The 22,154-nt window shown below is 44.1% G+C and overlaps 1 protein-coding gene across 1 annotated transcript; it reads right to left on the minus strand.

The window, feature by feature from the left end:
* Positions 1 to 502: 502 nt before the first annotated feature.
* LOC120724470 (protein NLRC3-like) lies at positions 503 to 20,474 on the minus strand (the record flags this gene model as incomplete). The annotated part of the gene is made up of 6 exons (XM_040016661.1): positions 503 to 731; positions 1,415 to 2,287; positions 2,436 to 2,482; positions 7,777 to 7,941; positions 8,454 to 8,812; positions 19,263 to 20,474. Coding segments are annotated over 5 exons (2,313 nt in total), but the record flags the coding sequence as incomplete, so codon positions are not given.
* Between the last annotated feature and the right edge of the window lie 1,680 nt (positions 20,475 to 22,154).

Consider the following 22,154-nt stretch of genomic DNA (forward strand, 5'->3'; position numbering starts at 1 on the left):
TAATAACGAAGAACATTAAAACATTACTGTTGGCAACATGTCGGCAAAGTTATGTGACATTAGTGACGTTTGTACTAACTTGGTTTTAAAGCCTTTACTTTAAAATATACGCCGTTCAATAGCTGAGCTTAATCCTACAGAGAATGATCAAAGCTCATGTAGAAACAAACAAATGAACAAAAGATTTTCTCCTTCATTTCTGTCAAACAAAGCTGTATGAAACGTTTCCAGCTGTTAGTATCATGGTTGCTAGGCAACCTGGGCAGCGCAACGGAGGCTAGACCGTCCCATTGCACAAGCCTCGCACTTCCGGCCTTAGCGGTCTTTAAGTATGCGGCCCTTGAGGATCGTTGAGGCTGCGTACTTTAAGGCTGCAGACCCTGAATTGGGATACAGCCATACACACATATTTACATGTTTCTAAGAGTTTGATTACCAAGCTGTTACCAACATCCTGCACCATGTTCTTGTTCAACATGGGAAAAACACAAGACTAGACACAAGGATTGAAGCCTTTGGTGTTTATTAGATAAGCCACATGCATTATCATCCCTCAATACAATCAGATTCTGCTTAGAACTGCATTCAAAACTACTGAGCCAATATTTTCAGCTTATATGGCTGAAACATTTTCAAATGATGAGCTTCGAAAAATGAGTGAAACAGTAAGAGCATGTGGAGAGTTTGGAAACATCCCATTAAGAAAGAGAAATCAAACATTTGGATTCAGGCTACGTCCACACGTACACGGGTATTTTTGAAAACTGAGATTTTCCGTTTTTGTTTAAAAAAAAAGAAATCCTGTCCACACGTAAACGCAAAAATGAAGGAAAATGCCGCCAGGAATATGCCAAAGCAATAGGTGGCGATATATTACAAACCGTGTAGAGGGCGTCATTAATTCAAACCCTGATGCTATAAAAATCTGTGTATGCTTTGATTAAGTTGGAGATCAGTTCTTGTCTGCGAACAGGCACTGGTCTTCCCACGCGTGTATTCATTAAAATCAATTGTTTGACCAAGATCTTCTGGACCTGGTTGTTTGTACTCTCCTCCTCAATATTTGAACCTTAACAGTGGGAAAGAGTAAACAAAGATGACGCATAGAAGCAGAACTGAGTCATATGTGTGGAGGGACGATAACTGTGTGTGTATTAGTAAGCATTTCAACACTGCAGAGAATAAAATTAACAGTAACTAATTTCAGCAAAACAAAAACGTGGCGCACAGTGTGACGTCAAAATAGGCGCACACCTTTGACGTTGCATTTTCTCCGTTTTCCTCATCCACACGTAAATGAAAAAACAGAGTTTTCGAAAATCTCCACCCTGGCAGGCGTTTTTAAAAATCTCTGTTTTCAGTGACCGAAAACGCTGTTTACTGCGTTTTCAAAAATACCCATGTACGTGTGGACATAGCCTCATTTTAATGAGCTCACACTTGTTGAAAATGCAGAGGAGCTGGTTGTGAACTGAGCTTCAGTGAAACACAACATACTGAGATTCACTGTGGAGCTTTGAGTGGAAAAAGACAGAAAAACAACATGTGGATTCTGGAATAATGGGAGCTTCCATCTTTAAAGGACTGAAGAGGAAGAAGTTTACAAGGAATCATTTAGAAGAGTTTCAAACATCAACTGATTGAATCCATGAATCTGAAAACGTGTTTGTGAGTGAAAGAGACAGACATGTACAGACTGAACTATCTGTTCAACAGTCAGAGTGTTTCTCTAACAGGAGACACTCTTTACACTCAACTCAGCACAGGGACACCGACGAACCAGGCCAGACATAAAATCCAGGATAAAGAGGTTCAGTGAATGTGGTGTTGAAGGTGTGGAGGTGGATCAGAGTGTCAGAGGAGACTCTGTAGAAGGACAGAGTGCCAGCAGGACAGTCCACATACACTGCTACTCTGTTATCAGAGGAGGAGGAGGAGGAAAGAACGGAAGTTGATCTATCATTGTGCCAGATGTGACGAGGGCCATCATCAGTACAGTACAGACTCCAGGATTGTTGATTCCCTCCAAACAAACAGTCAGCACTGCGCCCTTTACGTCTGATTGTTTTGTAACTCACTGATATATGAACTTGTCCTTTCCACTCGACCTCCCAGTAACAGCGACCAGTCAGACCATTTCTACACAGCAGCTGAAGCTTGACTTCAAATCTGTTTGGATGATCAGGATATGACTGAACCTCCATTACATGGGTCACCTTCATGTTGTTGTCAGACAGTTGAAGGTTTCTGTGTACTGTGTTTGTGTCGATTGTGAGTTGACAGGAATCTGATGGAGAGAACAAACACAATCCAGCTGCAGTTATTGATCCATCATCTGTTCATTGATTGACACTTTGATGATGACTCCTGACTTGATGAAGATGGTTGAATGTGTGCTGCTTTGTTTTCATGAATCCCATTAAAAACACACTTACACTTCCTCAGACCTGGTCTCAACCATCGGACTCCAGCAGGCTCCACCCTGAAAGGAGGAGGGGGGCTCAGAGCAGGACAGTCTCTTTCAGCATGCACACATGGACATTACATGGCTCTCATAAACATACTGTTAGACACTGATAAAGGAACAGTCCAACATTTTCACAAATACAGTTCAATCCATACGTGGATCAAACTACTGATGATTTGGACTGATCCTGGATCTGTCAGTACACAACTGTACTGAATGAAATATGACTGTGTTACATGGAGGACCCCCGCATACACACTGTTGTCCTGTCAATGAGGGTTTATTTGGAGTTTTTATCCCAAGACTGCTCTGTGCAGCCTTCTAGCTGACTTGTGCATGGTGCAGCTCTCTCCTTCGGGCCCAGCTGCCTGCCGAAATAGCACTACTGATTACCAAATCAGTTCCAGCTGCTCTGCCAGCCTCCTGGCAGTACCCACCCTCCCCAAACCCACTGCACCACCACTCCTCTGCAGCAGAGCCACAGACCACACCCCTACCACATATCTGCACCACCTGTCTAAGGTTGGGGAGCCATCAGGACAAGCCTACATCCAACGAGCATCTGCACCACTGGCCTATGGACCACCTTGAATTTAAAAAGCTGCAGGGCCAGATACCACCAGGTTAACCGCCCAATGGCTTGTTGTACACCCCTCCACAGTGCTATATTTCTGGCCGTTCTCTCTAATAGGTTTCCAGCTGATGTATATGGCAGGGCGCTGGAACCCCCTCTTACCTATTGTGACAAAATAGCCCCCGGCTATCTGATCGAGGGATATGTCTGCAGAAAGTAAGGGAGTGAACAGTCGGAGTGTGAAGCAGGGGTTTCCCACAGAGAGGCTTCTTTACTTGCACAAACACTGCCTGGTACTGTTCCATCCACTGAACCAGATCTGTGTCACCCTTTTGGGTGAGAGCAGTCAAAGAGCTAGTAAGCTAGTCAGTCAAACTTCACCTTGAACCAGCAGTAGTAACCGGCAAGCCCCAAGAACTGCCTCACCCCTTTTTTGGTCTTGGGATGTGGCAGGATACGATGGCTGTTGTTTTCTCTACCTGCAGGTGCGCCCACCTCTCACGTTATGCCCCAGATACTTCCTTCTTTTCGCATATTTCTTCAGGTTGGCCACAAGCCCTACCTGCCTCGGAGTCTCCAGGATCACAGCCACCCACTGCACACTTGCAACCCAGATGACATCATCATGGATGATAATACCATCCATGTAGACGGTACCATGCCAAGTATGTGGATGCAGCATCTGGTGCTGCTCTTCGCTCCCTCAAATATAACAGAACACTTGCACTAATGATAGTTTCATAAGAGCAGATGCATGCTGGTGCAATAAGCTGTACGTTTTACGTCCAATGGATGCATGACCTGATTAGTTGACTAACAATTGGTGTCTAGTTGACTATCTAAATAATCGTTTGTGGCAGCCCTAGTCCATGAGGTGCTGGAACGTGGCTGGGACTTTGATCAAGCTGAAAGGAAGTGCTACAAATTGTTAAAAACCATAACCAAATTTCCATAGCAACCTATCCTATCACAGAATTCATAGCGCGGCCCACCCAATTCCAGTTTCCAACAATGGTGGCAGCTACTTGTTGTAATATTACTCCAGGGAACTGGGAAATATCAAACCAGGGAACTTTCCACCATTTGCGCTAGCATACAATCTGTGCAGGGGTTTGCAAGTAGCCAAAGTTGTGCTAGGAACATAAGTACTTTTTTTTGTCCTGGATATAGTTTGGACTTTAGTATTATGCTATTACCCTTTTGTGCAATAAAAATAAAATTTGCCCACACTGTAAACTGTCCTGCTATTTTCCTCTGACAACTGAAATCAGCTGATTATAGCGCAAGTGCATGAGGCGATAAGAGAGATTGATAGGCAAGCAGACCTTTGATTCCAAGAAATTTTACTACTAGGAAACGTTTCTTGTACAGACCCAGTTCTCGATTCCCATCCGTAATGGCAACAGGTTAATGTTGCGGTAACAATTATTGAGTCTTAACCTGACAGTGGAAATTGAAAATAGAAATATAGTGAAATGTGTCAGGCAGAGTTTACTGATGGAGCCGTGATATAATTTACCCAGGCAGCAACACACAGAGTGATCTACACTTTAGTTATTTTTTTATTTTTCTATTTCTATTTATTTTCTTCTTCTTATCCATTCATTGTCACGGAGGAAAGCTGAAGCCTTTCCCAGCTGTCGTAATAAAAGAGGTGGGGTACACCCTGAACAGGTCCTTCATTAGCATGCTGACCATAATGATAGCCCTGTGCATCCTTGATTTTAGCTAAGAGCAATTTTGTATCTGTCACGGTCTTGGGTCTGTGACCCAGTGTTTTGATTTTGTATTATTGTTTATTAGTCCGTTTTCTTCTTGGTTCATGTTTGCTAGTGTTTTGGTTTCTGCTTTGTATTTCTTAACTTTTGGATTCCTTTGTCCCTCATGTCCCTCTGGTTCCTGTACTCTGTGTTCTCTCTATTCTGTCAGTATCGTGTTTCTGAATTCAGTCAGTGTATTTCCCGTTTTACGTTGAAGGTCCATGTCTGATATCAGTGTGTTCAGTTTCACTCCCTCACTGTTTCGTCACATTCATTAGGTTCGCAGAGAGTCCTTCCTGTGTGTGGTTTCCTCGTTTCCATCTGTGTATTTACAGGGAGTGCAGAATTATTAGGCAAATGAGTATTTTGTCCACATCAACCTCTTCATGCATGTTGTCTTACTCCAAGCTATATAGGCTCGAAAGCCTACCACCAATTAAGCATATTAGGTGATGTGCATCTCTGTAATGAGAAGGGGTGTGGTCTAATGACATCAACACCCTATATCAGGTGTGCATAATTATTAGGCATCTTCCTTTCCTTTGGCAAAATGGGTCAAAAGAAGGACTTGACAGGCTCAGAAAAGTCAAAAATAGTGAGATATCTTGCAGAGGGATGCAGCAGTCTCAAAATTGCAAGAGTTTCATTCAAAATAGTCAACAGGGTCGCAAGAAGCGTGTGGAAAAACCAAGGCGCAAAATAACTGCCCATGAACTGAGAAAAGTCAAGCGTGCAGCTGCCAAGATGCCACTTGCCACCAGTTTGGCCATTTTTCAGAGCTGCAACATCACTGGAGTGCCCAAAAGCACAAGGTGTGCAATACTCAGAGACATGGCCAAGGTAAGAAAGGCTGAAAGACGACCACCACTGAACAAGACACACAAGCTGAAACGTCAAGACTGGGCCAAGAAATATCTCAAGACTGATTTTTCTAAGGTTTTATGGACTGATGAAATGAGAGTGAGTCTTGATGGGCCAGATGGATGGGCCCGTGGCTGGATTGGTAAAGGGCAGAGAGCTCCAGTCCGACTCAGACGCCAGCAAGGTGGAGGTGGAGTACTGGTTTGGGCTGGTATCATGAAAGATGAGCTTGTGGGGCCTTTTTGGGTTGAGGATGGAGTCAAGCTCAACTCCCAGTCCTCCTGCCAGTTTCTGGAAGACACCTTATTCAAGCAGTGGTACAGGAAGAAGTCTGCATCCTTCAAGAAAAACATGATTTTCATGCAGGACAATGCTCCATCACATGCGTCCAAGTACTCCACAGCGTGGCTGGCAAGAAAGGGTATAAAAGAAGAAAAACTAATGACATGGCCACCTTGTTCACCTGATCTGAACCCCATTGAGAACCTGTGGTCCATCATCAAATGTGAGATTTACAAGGAGGGAAAACAGTGCACCTCTCTGAACAGTGTCTGGGAGGCTGTGGTTGCTGCTGCACGCAATGTTGATGGTGAACAGATCAAAACACTGACAGAATCCATGGATGGCAGGCTTTTGAGTGTCCTTGCAAAGAAAGGTGGCTATATTGGTCGCTGATTTGTTTTTGTTTTGTTTTTGAATGTCAGAAATGTATATTTCGACCGTGGCTCAGGGGGTTGGGAAGCGTATCTGTAACCGGAAGGTCGCCGGTTCGATCCCTGGGCTCTCTGTCCTGGTCGTTGTGTCCTTGGGCAAGACACTTTACCCTACCGCCTACTGGTGTTGGCCAGAGGGGCCGATGGCGCGAAATGGCAGCCTCGCTTCTGTCAGTCTGCCCCAGGGCAGCTGTGGCTACAACCGTAGCTTGCCTCCACCAGTGTATGAATGCGAGAGTGAATGAATAGTGGCATTGTAAAGCGCTTTGGGTGCCTTGAGAAGCGCTATATAAATCCAATCCATTATTATTATTATTATTTGTGAATGTGGAGATGTTATATTGGTTTCACTGGTAAAAATAAATAATTGAAATGGGTATATATTTGTTTTTTGTTTAGTTGCCTAATAATTATGCACAGTAATAGTCACCTGCACACACAGATATCCCCCTAAAATAGCTCAAACTAAAAACAAACTAAAAACTACTTCCAAAAACATTCAGCTTTGATATTAATGAGTTTTTTGGGTTCATTGAGAACATGGTTGTTGTTCAATAATAAAATTATTCCTCAAAAATACAACTTGCCTGATAATTCTGCACTCCCTGTATGTGTGTGTTCTCTTGTGCTCGTCACTGGTCCTTTTGCGTTACCTCCCTGTGTAATTCTGTGTCTCACCCTGGCCTTTCCCTGCATATCATCCAAGGTGTCATGGTTTCAGGTTTGTTTAGTTTTTCCCAGTTAGGTTATTTCTTAGTTCCTGTCCGCCACTTCCGTGTCACTCAGTATTTTCCTCCCGTGTCAATAAAGCTCACTCTTCTCATCTAAGTCAGTGCCTGCAGTTTTGGGTCCTTATCTCACCTCCACACAGCTTGCCTCACAAGCCATGACAGTATCACATAAGAGTAGCATTCCTTTTTAATTCATTAATTTTAGTTTACTTAAATTCTATTGATCATTTTATGTATGTCTTTATTTCTCATTTTGTTTATGGGTATCTAGTGTATGCGGTTTCCATATTTTTGGCTTATGCTATGTGTAGCTATATAAATGAATGAATGGGTGAACAAATCTTACTATGATACGTTATTCTTTTTATCACCTTGTTGTAGGCCAAAAGATACCTCTGTTTCCAGTTTCTGTGCTAAGCTTTAGGATTTATCTGAATATGGGTCAGAGGGAAATAATACATTTTCTTCAAACGACTGGTTTATTACAAATACATAGAGAGCTTGGTGAACTAATGGTGACAAAAAGCAGTCATCATCTCTGTTCCTGGACATGTTGTCAGCGTTAAATATCTAATTATTTTTAAACTGCAAAGGACCAGAAACACTAGTCTGTATATATCAGAGAAAATGTTTTTAGCTGTTCTTTCTATGCCAGACATTCTCTCCATACCTCAGAGAGTCCAGCTGCTCCTTCAGTCCAGCCAAGAGCAGCTTCATTCCTGAGTCTCCTGCATCATTGTAGCTCAGATCCAGCTCCCTCAGATGGGAGGCGTTTGAGCTCAGAGCTGAGGCAAGAGAAGTAAAGCCTTCCACTGTGATCGCGCAGCCTGAGAGACTGCAGACACAAAACAACAATTCACCTGTAAACATGTCATTGGATTTTTTTTTTGCCATCCATCGATTAAATGCTTTTTGTAACAGTTCACAAAAAATAACAGTTGTAAAAGTTGTTTTAAGTTGTGTAAATATACACAGAGTAGAGTGCAGGCAGAGTAGAGTGAGTATAGATGAGTATTCAGGAGTGATTTGTGACACAGGGATAATAGCAACACTGAAACGGGATGTTTACTAGACAACAGGGACATTTGCGTTGATGTATGTTTTGGAGACTGATGTGCACATTAAAGAAAAGACACTAGTTAAAGTCTTAGCTTAAAAATGTCTAGACTGGAAAAATGTATTTCAAATCATAAACAAATAAAAAAACAAGACAACATTTGAGACAGTAATTCAGAGGAAAATAATACAAAAATGATATAGGTCATGTGACAACTCAAGGTTTTGCTTATTTACGCAATAATATATTTCCAATTTTTTAATTATCAGTGAGAAACACTGTATTCTGACCTGAGAATTTCCAGTGTACAATGTGGACTCTCCAGTCCTCCAGAAAGAATCTTAACTCCTGAATCCCGCAGGTTGTTATTACTCAGGTCTAATTCTCTCAGACTAGAAGACTGAGAGCTAAGAATAAATGACAGAGCTCCACATATTCTGTCTGTGAGGTTACAGCCACTCAACCTGAAACAGAAAAACAAAAAAGCAATAAAACAAACAAAAAATAAAGATACACACACATACATACACATACACACACGCTTACTTTTAAACACTCTAGGAACCAGAAGTAAGTAACCAATCAGACAGCAACGTTTTCTATTTTGATGATATCGTACTATGAGGTAGTTAAATAAACAAAGTGGAAACTATTCAAGCCACTTCGATGCAGTACCTGTAATACCTACAACGTGCTCTAATCTCTGTAATAAAATTTTGTGGTCAACAGTATCTAATTCTGCACTGAGGTCCAGATGATGAGTTAGCTGTTTTACAACTACTCTTTAGTAAAGATTGATTTTCATATTAGTAAGAGAGCTGGATCAAGTTATTACTTTTTAAGTGATGGTTTAATTACTGCTACCTTAAAGGTTAGTGGTATGCGGCCGAGAAATAGAGGTAGATTGATCGAACTTAAAACTAAAGCTTAAATAGGAATTCTTTGAGCAATGTGGTAGGAATACAGTCTAAAAGACATGTTGATGGTTTGGAGGAAGTAATTACTGAAGTTAACTCTGAAAGATAACTCAACAAAATATCACTGAAATATTCTGAAAGATATACCACTAAGTCAACTACTCCTGTCCTCTCAGGAGCATCAGTGTCCAGAGTTTTACGTAGTGAAGATATAATACTGTTAACAAGATAACTGACCTCTGTGGGAGTAGAGTTCTGAATTCAGTAGAGTTAAGGCTGCTGCTCTGCATTGTCTTGGCACATGTTAATCCAGGCCAGTGGAGGAAGTATAGCCTTAAACTTTATTACAGCACTTATAAAAAGACATCTACTATGAGAACGGACTGCTACACAATCCATCCATCCATCCATCCATCCATCTTCATCCGCTTTATCCGAGGCCGGGTCGCGGGGCCAGCAGCCTAAGCAAAGAGGCCCAGACCTCCCTCTCCCCAGCCACCTCCTCCAGCTTATCCGGGGGAACACCAAGGCGTTCCCAGGCCAGCCGAGAGATATAATCTCTCCAGCGTGTCCTGGGTCTGCCCCGGGGCCTCCTCCCGGTGGGACATGCCCGGAATACCTCACCCAGGAGGCGCCCAGGGGGCATCCTTGTCAGATGCCCGAACCACCTCAGCTGGCTCCTTTCGATGCGGAGCAGCAGCTGCTCTACTCTGAGCCCCTCCCGGATGGTCGAACTTCTCACCCTATCTCTAAGGGAGAGGCCAGCCACCCTTCGGAGGAAGCTCATTTCTGCCGCTTGTATCCGCGATCTCGTTCTTTCGGTCACTACCCACAGCTCGTGGCCATAGGTGAGGGTAGGGACGTAGATCGACCGGTAAATTGAGAGCTTCGCTTTTACACTCAGCTCCCTCTTCACCACGACGGACCGGTGCAGCGTCCACATTACTGCAGCTGCAGCCCCAATCCGCCTGTCGATCTCCGGCTCCCTTCTCCCATCACTCGCGAACAAGACCCCGAGATACTTGAACTCCTCCACTTGGGGCAGGAACTCATCCCGACCTGCAGTGGGCACTCCACCCTTTTCCGGCTGAGAACCATGGCCTCAGATTTGGAGGTGCTGATCCTCATTCCCGCTGCTTCACACTCGGCTGCGAACCGTTCCAGTGCAAGCTGGAGGCCCTCACCCGATGAAGCCAACAGAACCACATCATCCGCAAAAATCAGAGATGAGATTCTGAGGCCACCAAAGCGAAAGCCCTCCGCCACTTGGCTGCGCCTAGAAATCCTGTCCATAAAAATTATGAACAGAACCGGAGACAAAGGGCAGCCCTGGCGGTAGGGATGGGTATTGATAAGATTTTCACGATTCCGATTCCATTTTCGATTCTGTTTAACGATTCGATTCTTTATCGATTCTCTTAGCGTTCTCCTTTTAGCTTAGAACTTTGTTTTATATCTTGAACAAGATAGAAATTTAGGAGTAACATGGCCTTACACACCCAGCAGTGAGCTCTTAAGAGATCCACAGCCTATGGCTCTTCAATGGGGTGTCACAGGGTCCCCAGGAAAAAAAAAGTAAATGTAAAATAATAAAATAAATATTCTTCTGTAGCAATAACAAAGTATAACATAAATTATTCAGTAGCAATTACACAAGAATATCCAGAAATGTCCCTGCCTACAATTAAACACATTCACTTACCGAAAATCGGGGGCATCTGCTGTGGCAAATGGGTTCAAGCCTTTTACCACAAACTTAGTCACTGCTTGGTGACATTCGTCTATCCTGGCCTGAAAGGAGACGCTACCGGTAGACTGCAGCGAGAACTGCCAGCATCTGAGCCAGCCAGACTCTGTCTGTCTCTCTCATCATGGTCACCTAAATGCACAGTAATGGCAGGTTTTGTAATAAGGCAGATCGCGCTAACATAATATGCACTGTTAGTTGATTATTTACCTGCCGCATTAACGGGAGAGGACGTGCAAACGTTACCGCTGCTGCTGGGTTGAGATTCACGAGTCCGGAGCGGAATTAAAAACATGACATTCATTTAAGGTTATCACGTGTTTTGTGAGCAAATGCTTTTGTATATTCGTAGTGTTTCCTCCCTTAAATGAAATATCTACTTTGCAAGTATTCAATTCAATTCAATTCAATTTTATTTATATAGCGCCAAATCACAACATAAGTCGCCTCAAGGCGCTTCATAGATACAGAGAAAAAAACCCAACAATCATATGACCCCCTATGAGCAAGCACTTTGGCAACAGTGGGAAGGAAAAACTCCCTTTTAACAGGAAGAAACCTCCGGCAGAACCAGGCTCAGGGAGGGGCGGCCATCTGCTGCGACCGGTTGGGGTGAGAGAAGGAAGACAGGATAAAAGACATGCTGTGGAAGAGAGACAGAGGTTAATAACAGATATGATTTAATGCAGAGAGGTCTGTTAATACATAGTGAGTGAGAAAGGTGACTGGAAAGGAAAAACTCAATGCATCATGGGAATCCCCCGGCAGCCTATGTCTATTGCAGCATAACTAAGGGAGGATTCAGGGTCACCTGGTCCAGCCCTAACTATATGCTTTAGCAAAAAGGAAAGTTTTAAGCCTAATCTTAAAAGTAGAGATAGTGTCTGTCTCCCGAATCCAAACTGGAAGCTGGTTCCACAGAAGAGGGGCCTGAAAACTGAAGGCTCTCCCTCCCATTCTACTTTTAAATACTCTAGGAACAACAAGTAGGCCTGCAGAGCAAGAGCGAAGTGCTCTAATAGGGTGATATGGTACTACAAGGTCATTGAGATAAGATGGGGCCTGATTATTTAAGACCTTGTATGTGAGGAGCAGGATTTTGAATTCAATTCTGGATTTAACAGGAAGCCAATGAAGGGAAGCCAAAACAGGAGAAATATGCTCTCTCTTTCTAGTCCCTGTCAGTACTCTTGCTGCAGCGTTTTGGATCAGCTGAAGGCTTTTCAGTGAGTTTTTTGGACATCCTGATAATAATGAATTACAGTAGTCCAGCCTGGAAGTAATAAATGCATGAACTAGTTTTTCAGCGTCACTCTGAGACAGGATATTTCTAATTTTAGAGATGTTGCGCAAATGGAAGAACGCAGTCTTACATATTTGTTTAATATGTGCATTGAAGGACATGTCCTGGTCAAAAATGACTCCAAGGTTCCTCACAGCGTTACTGGAGGCCAAGGTAATGCCATCCAGAGTAAGAATCTGCTTAGATACCATATTTCTAGGCTTTTCAGGGCCGAGTACAATAACCTCAGTTTTATCTGAATTAAGAAGCAGAAAGTTAGCGGCCATCCAGGTCTTTATGTCTTTAAGACATTCCTGCAGTTTAACTAATTGGTGTGTGTTATCTGGCTTCATGGACAGATAGAGCTGGGTGTCATCTGCATAGCAGTGAAAATGTATGCTATGTCTTCTAATGATACTGCCTAAGGGAAGCATGTATAATGTAAACAGAATTGGTCCTAGCACTGAACCCTGTGGAACTCCATAATTAACCTCAGTGTGTGAAGAGGACTCTCCATTTACATGAACAAACTGGAGTCTATTAGATAGATATGATACAAACCACTGCAGTGCAGTACCTGTAATACCTACAGCATGTTCTAATCGCTCTAATAGGATATTATGGTCGACAGTATCGAATGCTGCACTGAGGTCTAGCAGGACAAGCACAGAGATGAGTCCACTGTCAGAGGCCATAAGAAGATCATTTGTAACCTTCACTAAAGCTGTTTCTGTGCTGTGATGAGCTCTGAAACCTGACTGAAACTCTTCAAATAAACCATTCCTCTGCAGATGATCTGTTAGCTGTTTGACAACTACTCTTTCAAGGATTTTTGATATGAAAGGAAGGTTGGAGATTGGCCTATAATTAGCTAAGACTGCTGGGTCTAGAGATGGCTTTTTGAGTAAAGGTTTAACTACAGCTAGCTTGAAGGCCTGTGGTACATAGCCGATCATTAGAGATAGGTTGATCATATTTAAGATCGAAGAATTAATTAATGGCAGGACTTCTTTGAGCAGTTTTGTAGGAATGGGGTCTAAAAGACACGTTGATGGCTTGGAGGAAGTAATTATTGAAGTTAACTCAGAAAGATCAATTGGAGAAAAAGAGTCTAACTTAACATCAATGGTACTAAGAGTAGCTGTAGATAATATTACATCTGTGGGATGATTACTGGTAATTTTTTCTCTAATGATAGAAATTTTATTTGTGAAGAAGTTCATGAAGTCATTACTAGTTAACGTTAAAGGGATTGTTGGCTCAAAAGAGCTCTGACTTTTTGTCAGCCTGGCTACAGTGCTGAAGAGAAACCTGGGGTTGTTCTTATTTACTTCAATCAGTGATGAATAGTAAGATGTTCTGGCTTTGCGGAGGGCTTTCTTATAAAGCAGCAAACTATTTTTCCAGGCTAAATGATGATCCTCTAAATTTGTGGCACGCCATTTCCTCTCCAGATTACGAGTCATCTGCTTTAGGGTACGTGTTTGAGAATTATACCACGGAGTCAGGTACTTCTGATTAGAGACCTTAGTTTTCACAGGAGCTACAGTATCCAGAGTCGTACGTAGTGAGGAGGTGAAATTATTAACAAGATAATCGACTTCTGTTGGGGTAGCGTTCAGATAGCTGCTCTGCTCTATGTTGGTACAGGGCATTGAAGATGATAACAGTGGGTGGATTATATTCTTAAACTTAGTTACAGCGCTTTCAGAAAGACATCTACTTTGATAAAGTCTACTCTCCACCGCTGTATAATCAATAATTGTAAATGTAAATGTTATCAGGAAATGATCAGACAGGAGAGGGTTTTCAGGAAACACTGTTAAATGTTCAGTTTCTATGCCATATGTTAGAACAAGATCTAGAGTGTGATTAAAGTGGTGGGTGGGTTCTTTTACATTTTGAGAGAAACCAATTGAGTCTAATAACAGATTAAATGCCATGTTGAGGCTGTCATTTTTAGCATCTACATGGATGTTAAAATCACCCACAATAATTATTTTATCTGAGCTGAGAACTAAATCAGATAAAAAGTCTGAGAAATCAGACAGAAACTCTGTGTAAGGCCCAGGTGGACGATAGATGATAACAAGTAAGACTGGTTTCTGAGTTTTACAGCTGGGGTGGACGAGGCTAAGCATCAGACTTTCAAATGAATTAAAAGTCTGTCTTGGTCTTTCATTAATTAATAGGCTGGTGTGAAAAATTGCTGCCACACCGCCCCCCCGGCCTGTGCTTCGAGATTTCTGGTAGTTAGAATGACTCGGGGGTGTTGATTCATTTAAACTAACATAATCATCCTGCTGCAACCAGGTTTCTGTAAGGCAGAGTAAATCAATTTGTTGATCAATTATTAAGTCATGTACTAACAGAGACTTGGAGGAGAGAGACCTAATATTTAATAATCCACATTTCACTGTTTTACTCTTTGGTTCAGATGTGGATACTGTATTGTTCTTTCTTTGTAATTGTTTATGTTTAAGTTGTTTGTTGATGGTTTTTAGTTTGGTTTTTGTCTGTTTGGAAGCTGACACAGTCTCTATGGAGATGGGTTTTTGGGGGGGTAGCAGGAGGAGAGAAGCTGCAGAGAGGTGTGTAAGACTGCAACTCTGCTTCCTGGTCCCAACTCTGGATAGTCATATTTTGGGGGGTTTAATAAATTTGTCCATATTTCTAGAAATGAGAGCTGCTCCATCCAAAGTGGGATGGATGCCGTCTCTCCTAACAAGACCAGGTTTCCTCCAGAAGGTTTGCCAATTATCTATGAAGCCCACATCGTTTCTGGGACACCACTCAGACAGCCAGCAATTTAAGGAGAACATGCGGCTAAACATGTCACTCCTGGTCTGATTGGGGAGGGGACCAGAGAAAACTACAGAGTCCGACATTGTTTTGGCAAAGTTGCACACCGATTCAATATTGATTTTAGTGACCTCCGATTGGCGTAACCGGGTGTCATTACTGCCGACGTGAATTATGATCTTACTGAATTTACGTTTACCCTTAGCCAGCAGTTTTAAATTTCCTTCAATGTCGCCTGCTCTGGCCCCTGGAAGACAATTGACTATGGTTGCCGGTGTCTCTAGCTTCACATGTCTGAGAACAGAATCACCAATTACCAGAGTTTGACCCCCGGCGGGTGTGTCGCCGAGTGGGGAAAAACGGTTAGACACATGAACGGGTTGGTGGTGTACCTGGGGCTTCTGTTTAGGACTATGCTTCCTCCTCACCGTGACCCAGCCGCCCTCTTTCCCCAGCTGCTTGGGGTCTGCCGGGGAACAGCTAGCGGGGCCTACGCTATCTTCGGCTGCACCAGCTACAGGGGCCTGGCTAGCTATGGGTGAATGAAGGGTGCGAAGCCGAGTCTCCAATTCAGTAATCCTGGCCTCCAGCGCTGCAAATATGCTACATTTGTTACAGATATCATTACTGCTAAAGGAGGCCGAGGAGTAACTAAACATCTGACACAATGAGCAAGAAAGTGCAGGAGGGACAGGTGAAGTAGCCATGGTGCTAACGAGTCGGCTACGAGCTAAGCTAAGCTAGGCTAGCGAAACAGTACAGAGACAGTGAGTGAATACTTTGGCTATAAATTAGGTAGTGAGTACACAGAAAGTGTGCTTCGGATGAAGCACGTGAAGATTATACTATGAAAGCAGAATGTATTTAAAAGTTGTTAATTAAATTGCTAAGCAAATAAGCTACTCAGAAATACCACTGTGTTTGAGCAGGAACAGGAAGTGATACTCTACCGCAGAGCGAGCGAACACCAAGTGACAGCGCCACCAAGAGGTATTGCAAGTTGCCCTGTTGTCATCCGTTCTCGTAAAGTATAACCAAACTTTTGAGCGTTTGAGCCGCTTACGCGCCGTGTTTCCTGCCAGGTAAATGACGCTCCGCAACGTGATGACGTTATTCGGGGTGACTGGAATCGATAAGGGAATCGTTTGCAAAAATGGCAAACAATTCCAAGGAATTGAAACAGTGGGAACCGGTTCTCAACAAGAACCGGTATTCGATACCCATCCCTACCTGGCAGAGCCCATCACCCACCGGGAACGAGTCCGACTTATTGCCGGCAATGCGAACCAAGCTCTTGCAACGGTTGTATAGGGATCGAATGGCCCGTAGCAATGGGCCAGACACCCCATACTCCCGCAACACCTCCCACAGGACCCCCCGAGAGACACGGTCGAATGCCTTCTCCAAGTCCACAAAACACATGTAGACTGGTTGGGCAAACTCCCATGCACCCTCAAGTATCCTCGAGAGGATGAAGAGCTGGTCCAGTGTTCCGCGACCAGGACAAAAACCGCATTGTTCCTCCTGTATCCGAGGTTCGACTAGCGGACGAACTCTCCTTTCCAGCACCCTGGCATAGACTTTCCCAGGGAGGCTGAGGAGTGTGATCCCCCTGTAGTTAGAACACACCCTCCGGTCCTCGTTCTTAAAGATGGGGACCACCACCCCGGTCTGCCAGTCCACAGGTACTGCCCCTGATCTCCACGCAACATTGCAGAGGCGTGTCAACCAGGACAGCCCTACAACGTCCAGAGCCTTCAGGAACTCGGGGCGGACCTCATCAACACCAGGGGCTCTGCCACCAAGGAGTTGTTTAACTGCCTCAGTGACCTCACCCCCGGAAATTGGCGGGTCATTCCCCTCATCCCCAGACTCTGCTTCCTCCTCGGAAGACGTGTCAGTGGGATTAAGGAGGTCCTCGAAGTATTCCTTCCACCGCCTGACAATTTTCTGAGTCGACGTCAGCAGCGCTCCGCCAGCACTATACACAGTGCAGGTAGAGCACCGCTTTCCCCTCCTAAAACGCCTGACGGTTTGCCTGAATCTCTTCGAGGCAGTCCGAAAATCTTTTTCCATGGCCTCTCCGAACTCCTCCCACACCCGAGTTTTTGCTTCAGCCACTGCCCGAGCCGCATTCCGCTTGGCCTGTCGATACCTGCCTCCGGAGTCCCACAGGCTAACCAAGCCCGATAGGACTCCTTCTTCAGCCTGGTGGCTCCCTTCACCTCTGGTGTCCACCATTTGGTTCGGGGATTACCACCACGGCAGGCACCAACCACCTTGCGGCCGCAGCTCAATGCAGCAGCTTCGGCAATGGAGACGCTGAACATGGTCCATTCGGACTCAATGTCCCCAGTCTCTCTCGGAATGCTGTTGAAGCTCTGCCGGAGGTGTGCGTTGAAGATCTCGCGGACTGGGGCCTCTGCTAGGCGTTCCCAGCACACCCTCACTACGCGTTTAGGTGCACCAGGTCTGTCCAGCGTCCTCCCCCGCCACCTGATCCAACTCACCACCAGGTGGTGATCAGTTGACAGCTCAGCCCCTCTCTTTACCCGAGTGTCCAGAACATATGGTCGCAGGTCTGGTGATATGATTACAAAATCGATCATCGACCTACGGCCTAGAGCGTCCTGGTGCCACGTGCACTTATGGACACTCTTACAGTATGTTCGAACAGGGTGTTCGTTATGGCCAAACTGTGATTAGCACAGAAGTCGAATAACAAAGCACCGCTCGGGTTCAGATCAGGGAGGCCGTTCCTCCCAATCACGCCCCTCCAGGTCCCGCTGTCGTTACCCACGTGAGCATTGAAGTCTCCCAGCAGGACAACAGAGTCTCCAGGTGGAGCACCTTCCAGCACCCCCCCCCCCCAGGGACTCTAAGAAGACTGGGTACTCCGAACTGCCACTCGGCGCATAAGTGCAGATGACAGTCAGGACCCGTTCCCAGACCCTAAGGCGCAGGGAACAAACCCTCTCATCCACCGGGAAAAACCTGGCAGCCAGCCGAGGGGATATTAGAATACCCACCCCAGCCCGCCGCCTCTCACCAGGGGCAACTCCAGACTGAGACAGAGTCCAGCCCCTCTCCAGGAGACTGGTTCCAGAGCCCAAGCCCTGTGTAGAGGTGAGCCCGACTATATCTAGCCGGTACCTCTCAACCTCACGCACTAACTCAGGCTCCTTCCCCACCAGAGAGGTGACATTCCATGTCCCTATTGCCTATTACACAATCCATTATTATAAATTTAAACCTTATTAGGAGATGATCAGACAAAAGAGGGTTTTAGGAAAAAAAACTGTTCAATGTTCAGTTTGACATTGTTGATGACATTTGTTAGAATACGTTCCTGAGTGGATTGCAGAGAAAAGCATCAATCGGTGATACAAAGTTACATATACCAATAAGAAAATGTATTTAGAGTCTGCCACATTAGGAACGACAAAGAAAAATTCCTGGAGTTGGACACAAGATTCCAAATGATGTTACTTTGTACATGTAAGTAACATATTTCTAGTAAGGCGATGTTCATTGCTATGGAGCATCTGACAATGATTTCACTCAATATTTTTAGAAGGGTTTATTTATTTATTTGAACTGTTTTAATTGTCCGTCTCTGGTTTATTCCTGAAGAAAAATTAACTAAAATAAATAAATAGTAGGGCTGTAAGTGTTAAAGCATTAATGCGGCGTTAACACGGATTAAACGCATTAACGCAGTCATCATGATTAAAGTGATTGAAATTTTGAACGCCGTGAACCCATCTGGAGTGCAGAATGGAAAAACTATGGACAAACTGTCCATAGGTATTTTGAGTCAGTCTGTCTCCAGATGGTTTAATCGTGTTAGTTGTGATGACAGCATCAACGCCACATTAACCCGTTAACACTGAGTAACCCGTTAACACTGAGTAACAGATTGATCTGTTAACTTGTCAATGCGGATTAGCTCGTTTTAATGCAGATCAGTCCGTGTCAACATTGACAGCACTAATAAACAGATAAATGAATAAAGCAAGCATGAATACACATTTACTCACAAAGCTTTGTTGGAGGCTTTGATCACTGGCAGCAGCCTCAGAAGAGCCTCCTCTGAAGCAGAGTATTTCTTTAGGTCAAACACATCCAGATCTTTTTCTGATGACAGTAAGATGAAAACCAGAGCTGACCACTGAGCAGGAGACAGGTTTTCTGTGGAGAGACTTCCTGAACTCATGGACTGTTGGATCTCCTCCACTAGAGAACGATCATTGAGTTCATTCAGACAGTGGAACAAATTAATGCTTTTCTCTGCAGACAGATTCTCACTGAGCTTCTCCTTAATGTACTGGACTGTTTCCTGATTGGTCTGTGAGCTACTTCCTGTCTGTGTCAGCAGGCCTTGTAGGAGAGTCTGATTGGTCTGCAGTGAAAGACCCAGGAGGAAGCGCAGGAACAAGTCCAGGTGTCCATTTGGACTTTGTAAGGCCTTGTCCACAGCAGTCTGGTAAAATTGTTTCTGTGCAAATTCCTTTCTTTCAGACTTCTGTGAGGTTGTTTGCTGTTCTTCCAGCAGATTGAGTCCAGAGTTGATGAAGGTCAGATGGACATGAAGAGCAGCCAGAAACTCCTGAACACTCAGATGGATGAAGCAGAACACCTTGTCCTGGTACAGTCCTCTCTCCTCTTTAAAGATCTGTGTGAACACTCCTGAGTACACTGAGGCTGCTCTGATATCAATGCCACACTCTGTCAGGTCTGATTCATAGAAGATCAGGTTTCCTTTCTGCAGCTGATCAAAAGCCAGTTTTCCCAGAGACTCAATCATCTGCCTGCTCTCTGGACTCCAGTGTGGATCTGTCTCAGCTCCTCCATCATACTTGACCTTCTTCACTTTGGCCTGAACCACCAGGAAGTGGATGTACATCTCAGTCAGAGTGTTGGGCAGCTGTCCTCCCTCTCTGGTTTTCAGCACATCCTCCAGAACTGTAGCAGTGATCCAGCAGAAGACTGGGATGTGGCACATGATGTGGAGGCTTCGTGATGTCTTGATGTGGGAGATGATCCTGCTGGTCTGCTTCCTATCTCGGAATCTCTTCTTGAAATACTCCTTCTTTTGTTGATCAGTGAAGCCTCTGACCTCTGTCACCATGCCAACACAGTCAGGAGGGATCTGATTGGCTGCTGCAGGTCGTGTGGTTATCCAGAGGCGAGCAGAGGGAAGCAGTTTCCCCCTGATGAGGTTTATCAGCAGCACATCCACTGAGGTGGACTTTCTAGGGTCAGTTAGGATTGTAGTTTTGTGGAAGTCCAGAGGAAGTCGACACTCATCCAGACCATCAAAGATGAACACAACCTGGAAGTCTTCAAAGCTGCAGATTCCTGCTTCTTTGGTTTCAGTAAAGAAGTGATGAACAAGTCCCACCAAGCTGAACTTTTCCTCTTTCAGCACATTCAGCTCTCTGAAAGTAAATGGAAACACAAACTGCATGTCCGGGTTGGCTTTGTCTTCAGCCCAGTTGAGGGTGTATTTCTGTGTTAAGACTGTTTTCCCAATGCCAGCCACTCCCTTTGTCAGCACTGTTCTGATTGGTTCATCTGGTTCACCCCCTGATGATCCTCTAATTGCCTGAGCCAAGGTGTGAAACTGGGTGTGGGTCCCAATCAGCCAGAGTTTCGGGTGAGCTCATTGTGAGGGGAGCTCCGGGTGATGCTGTCCTAAAGTTGAGCCGTCAAAGATGCACTCCAGAGACGCTACCTAAAGGACAGAGGAGCAGAGGAGGAGACACGGCGGCTCGCTCAGACACGGCAGACATTAAGCAACATTTCCAATAATTCAAGGCCTGCTGTGTAAAATATCGTTTGTTGTTCATTTTAATGTAATTGTAATTATGTAATTATTACGTGTTCTTTATTCTACAGTTTCTATTTATCCAACCTCATTATCTTGTATATAAGGAGTATATGCAATGTATATAAGATAAATTGAGCAGGACAGCCAGTTTGTGACGGTGTTGCTTTGCTCCCCAGGATCGCAGTGTTTTCTGTGTCTGTACTGCACGACGAGAGGATCGTCGTGGTGGCAGAGCAGAGGCCAGACGCCTCAGAGGAAGACAGCTTCCAGTGGATGAGCCGTGTCCTCCAGGTCCTCAATATGATGTTGTATCCTATCATGTTTAGTACACGACCTAACATCCTGATACGCAGAACAGCACTTGGTGTGAAGTTCACGAAGGTTTGCAGCTGTTCTTCTCTTTCCTCTGCATGACTCTGGCATCACTGTGGGAAACATTTTCTGAAGTTGCAGCATTTTTACAAACCAATTCTGGTTCATCCGTTTCATTCAACGATCCGCTTTCGCTCTTCTCATTCTGCGTCGCCGCCATGTGCGTATGAAAACAAAGGCACTGCGTGTGCGCGTTTTACCCATATTCTATGGCGATATTTCATTTTCTTATCGTTGCAACTTCACTGCTTTCCGGTAGTTTCCTCTCAAATACTCAAAATTACTCTTGAGGAACAGTGAGGGTGCAGACTGATGACAGAGGACAAGAGAGCGTGGAAGCAAAGTCAATTTCCAATGAACTGCAGCGCCCAAAGAAATATTTGAGACAAATTTTAAATTGCATCATATGCCAATCGCATAAGGACACACTTAATATATAAAGTTCCTTTACATAATTTAATCAAAATACACACCTGGTCCCCATCGTGGGCCTACCAGACACTATGACCTAATGAAAAACCCTGAAAGCTCACACAGGCATGTTTTCCTTCAGTTGCTCCTGCGTCATGGTGCTTTTACTGCTTTGTGTTTGTTGGTCAGGTTATTAATTTAGGTTATTGTACAGAAAGTTATTGTCATGCTCTGCATTGCTGTGTTCTCCTTTCTGCATTCATCCTTTTTTTTTCTTCGCCTCTCTGCACCAAGCTAAAAGTATCATTAAACAGTAACAACAAAAACACACTCAAGTGTAGCAGCAGTATCCCAGCAATATAATATTTGAATTCTATGAACTTATAAGTCATAAGCAAGAAAAAGGATTAAAATCAAAAGAGCAGATTGGAAGGCAGCACCGGTCTTTTTTTGTTTGTTTGTTTTATGACAGTTTACATTTAAATTTGTTCATCCTTATGTTTTCCTACAGAAATTAACAAAAACTATTGCTCCCCTTTTTCTTTAGTGGGGATAAATGACAGCAAAATTGAATTAGCTACATTTTTAACACATCATAAACAAACATTTAAATCCATTACTATGACA

This window comes from Simochromis diagramma, unplaced genomic scaffold, assembly GCF_900408965.1.
Source record: "Simochromis diagramma unplaced genomic scaffold, fSimDia1.1 OVJJ01000020.1, whole genome shotgun sequence".
Classification (NCBI taxonomy): Eukaryota; Metazoa; Chordata; class Actinopteri; order Cichliformes; family Cichlidae; genus Simochromis; species Simochromis diagramma.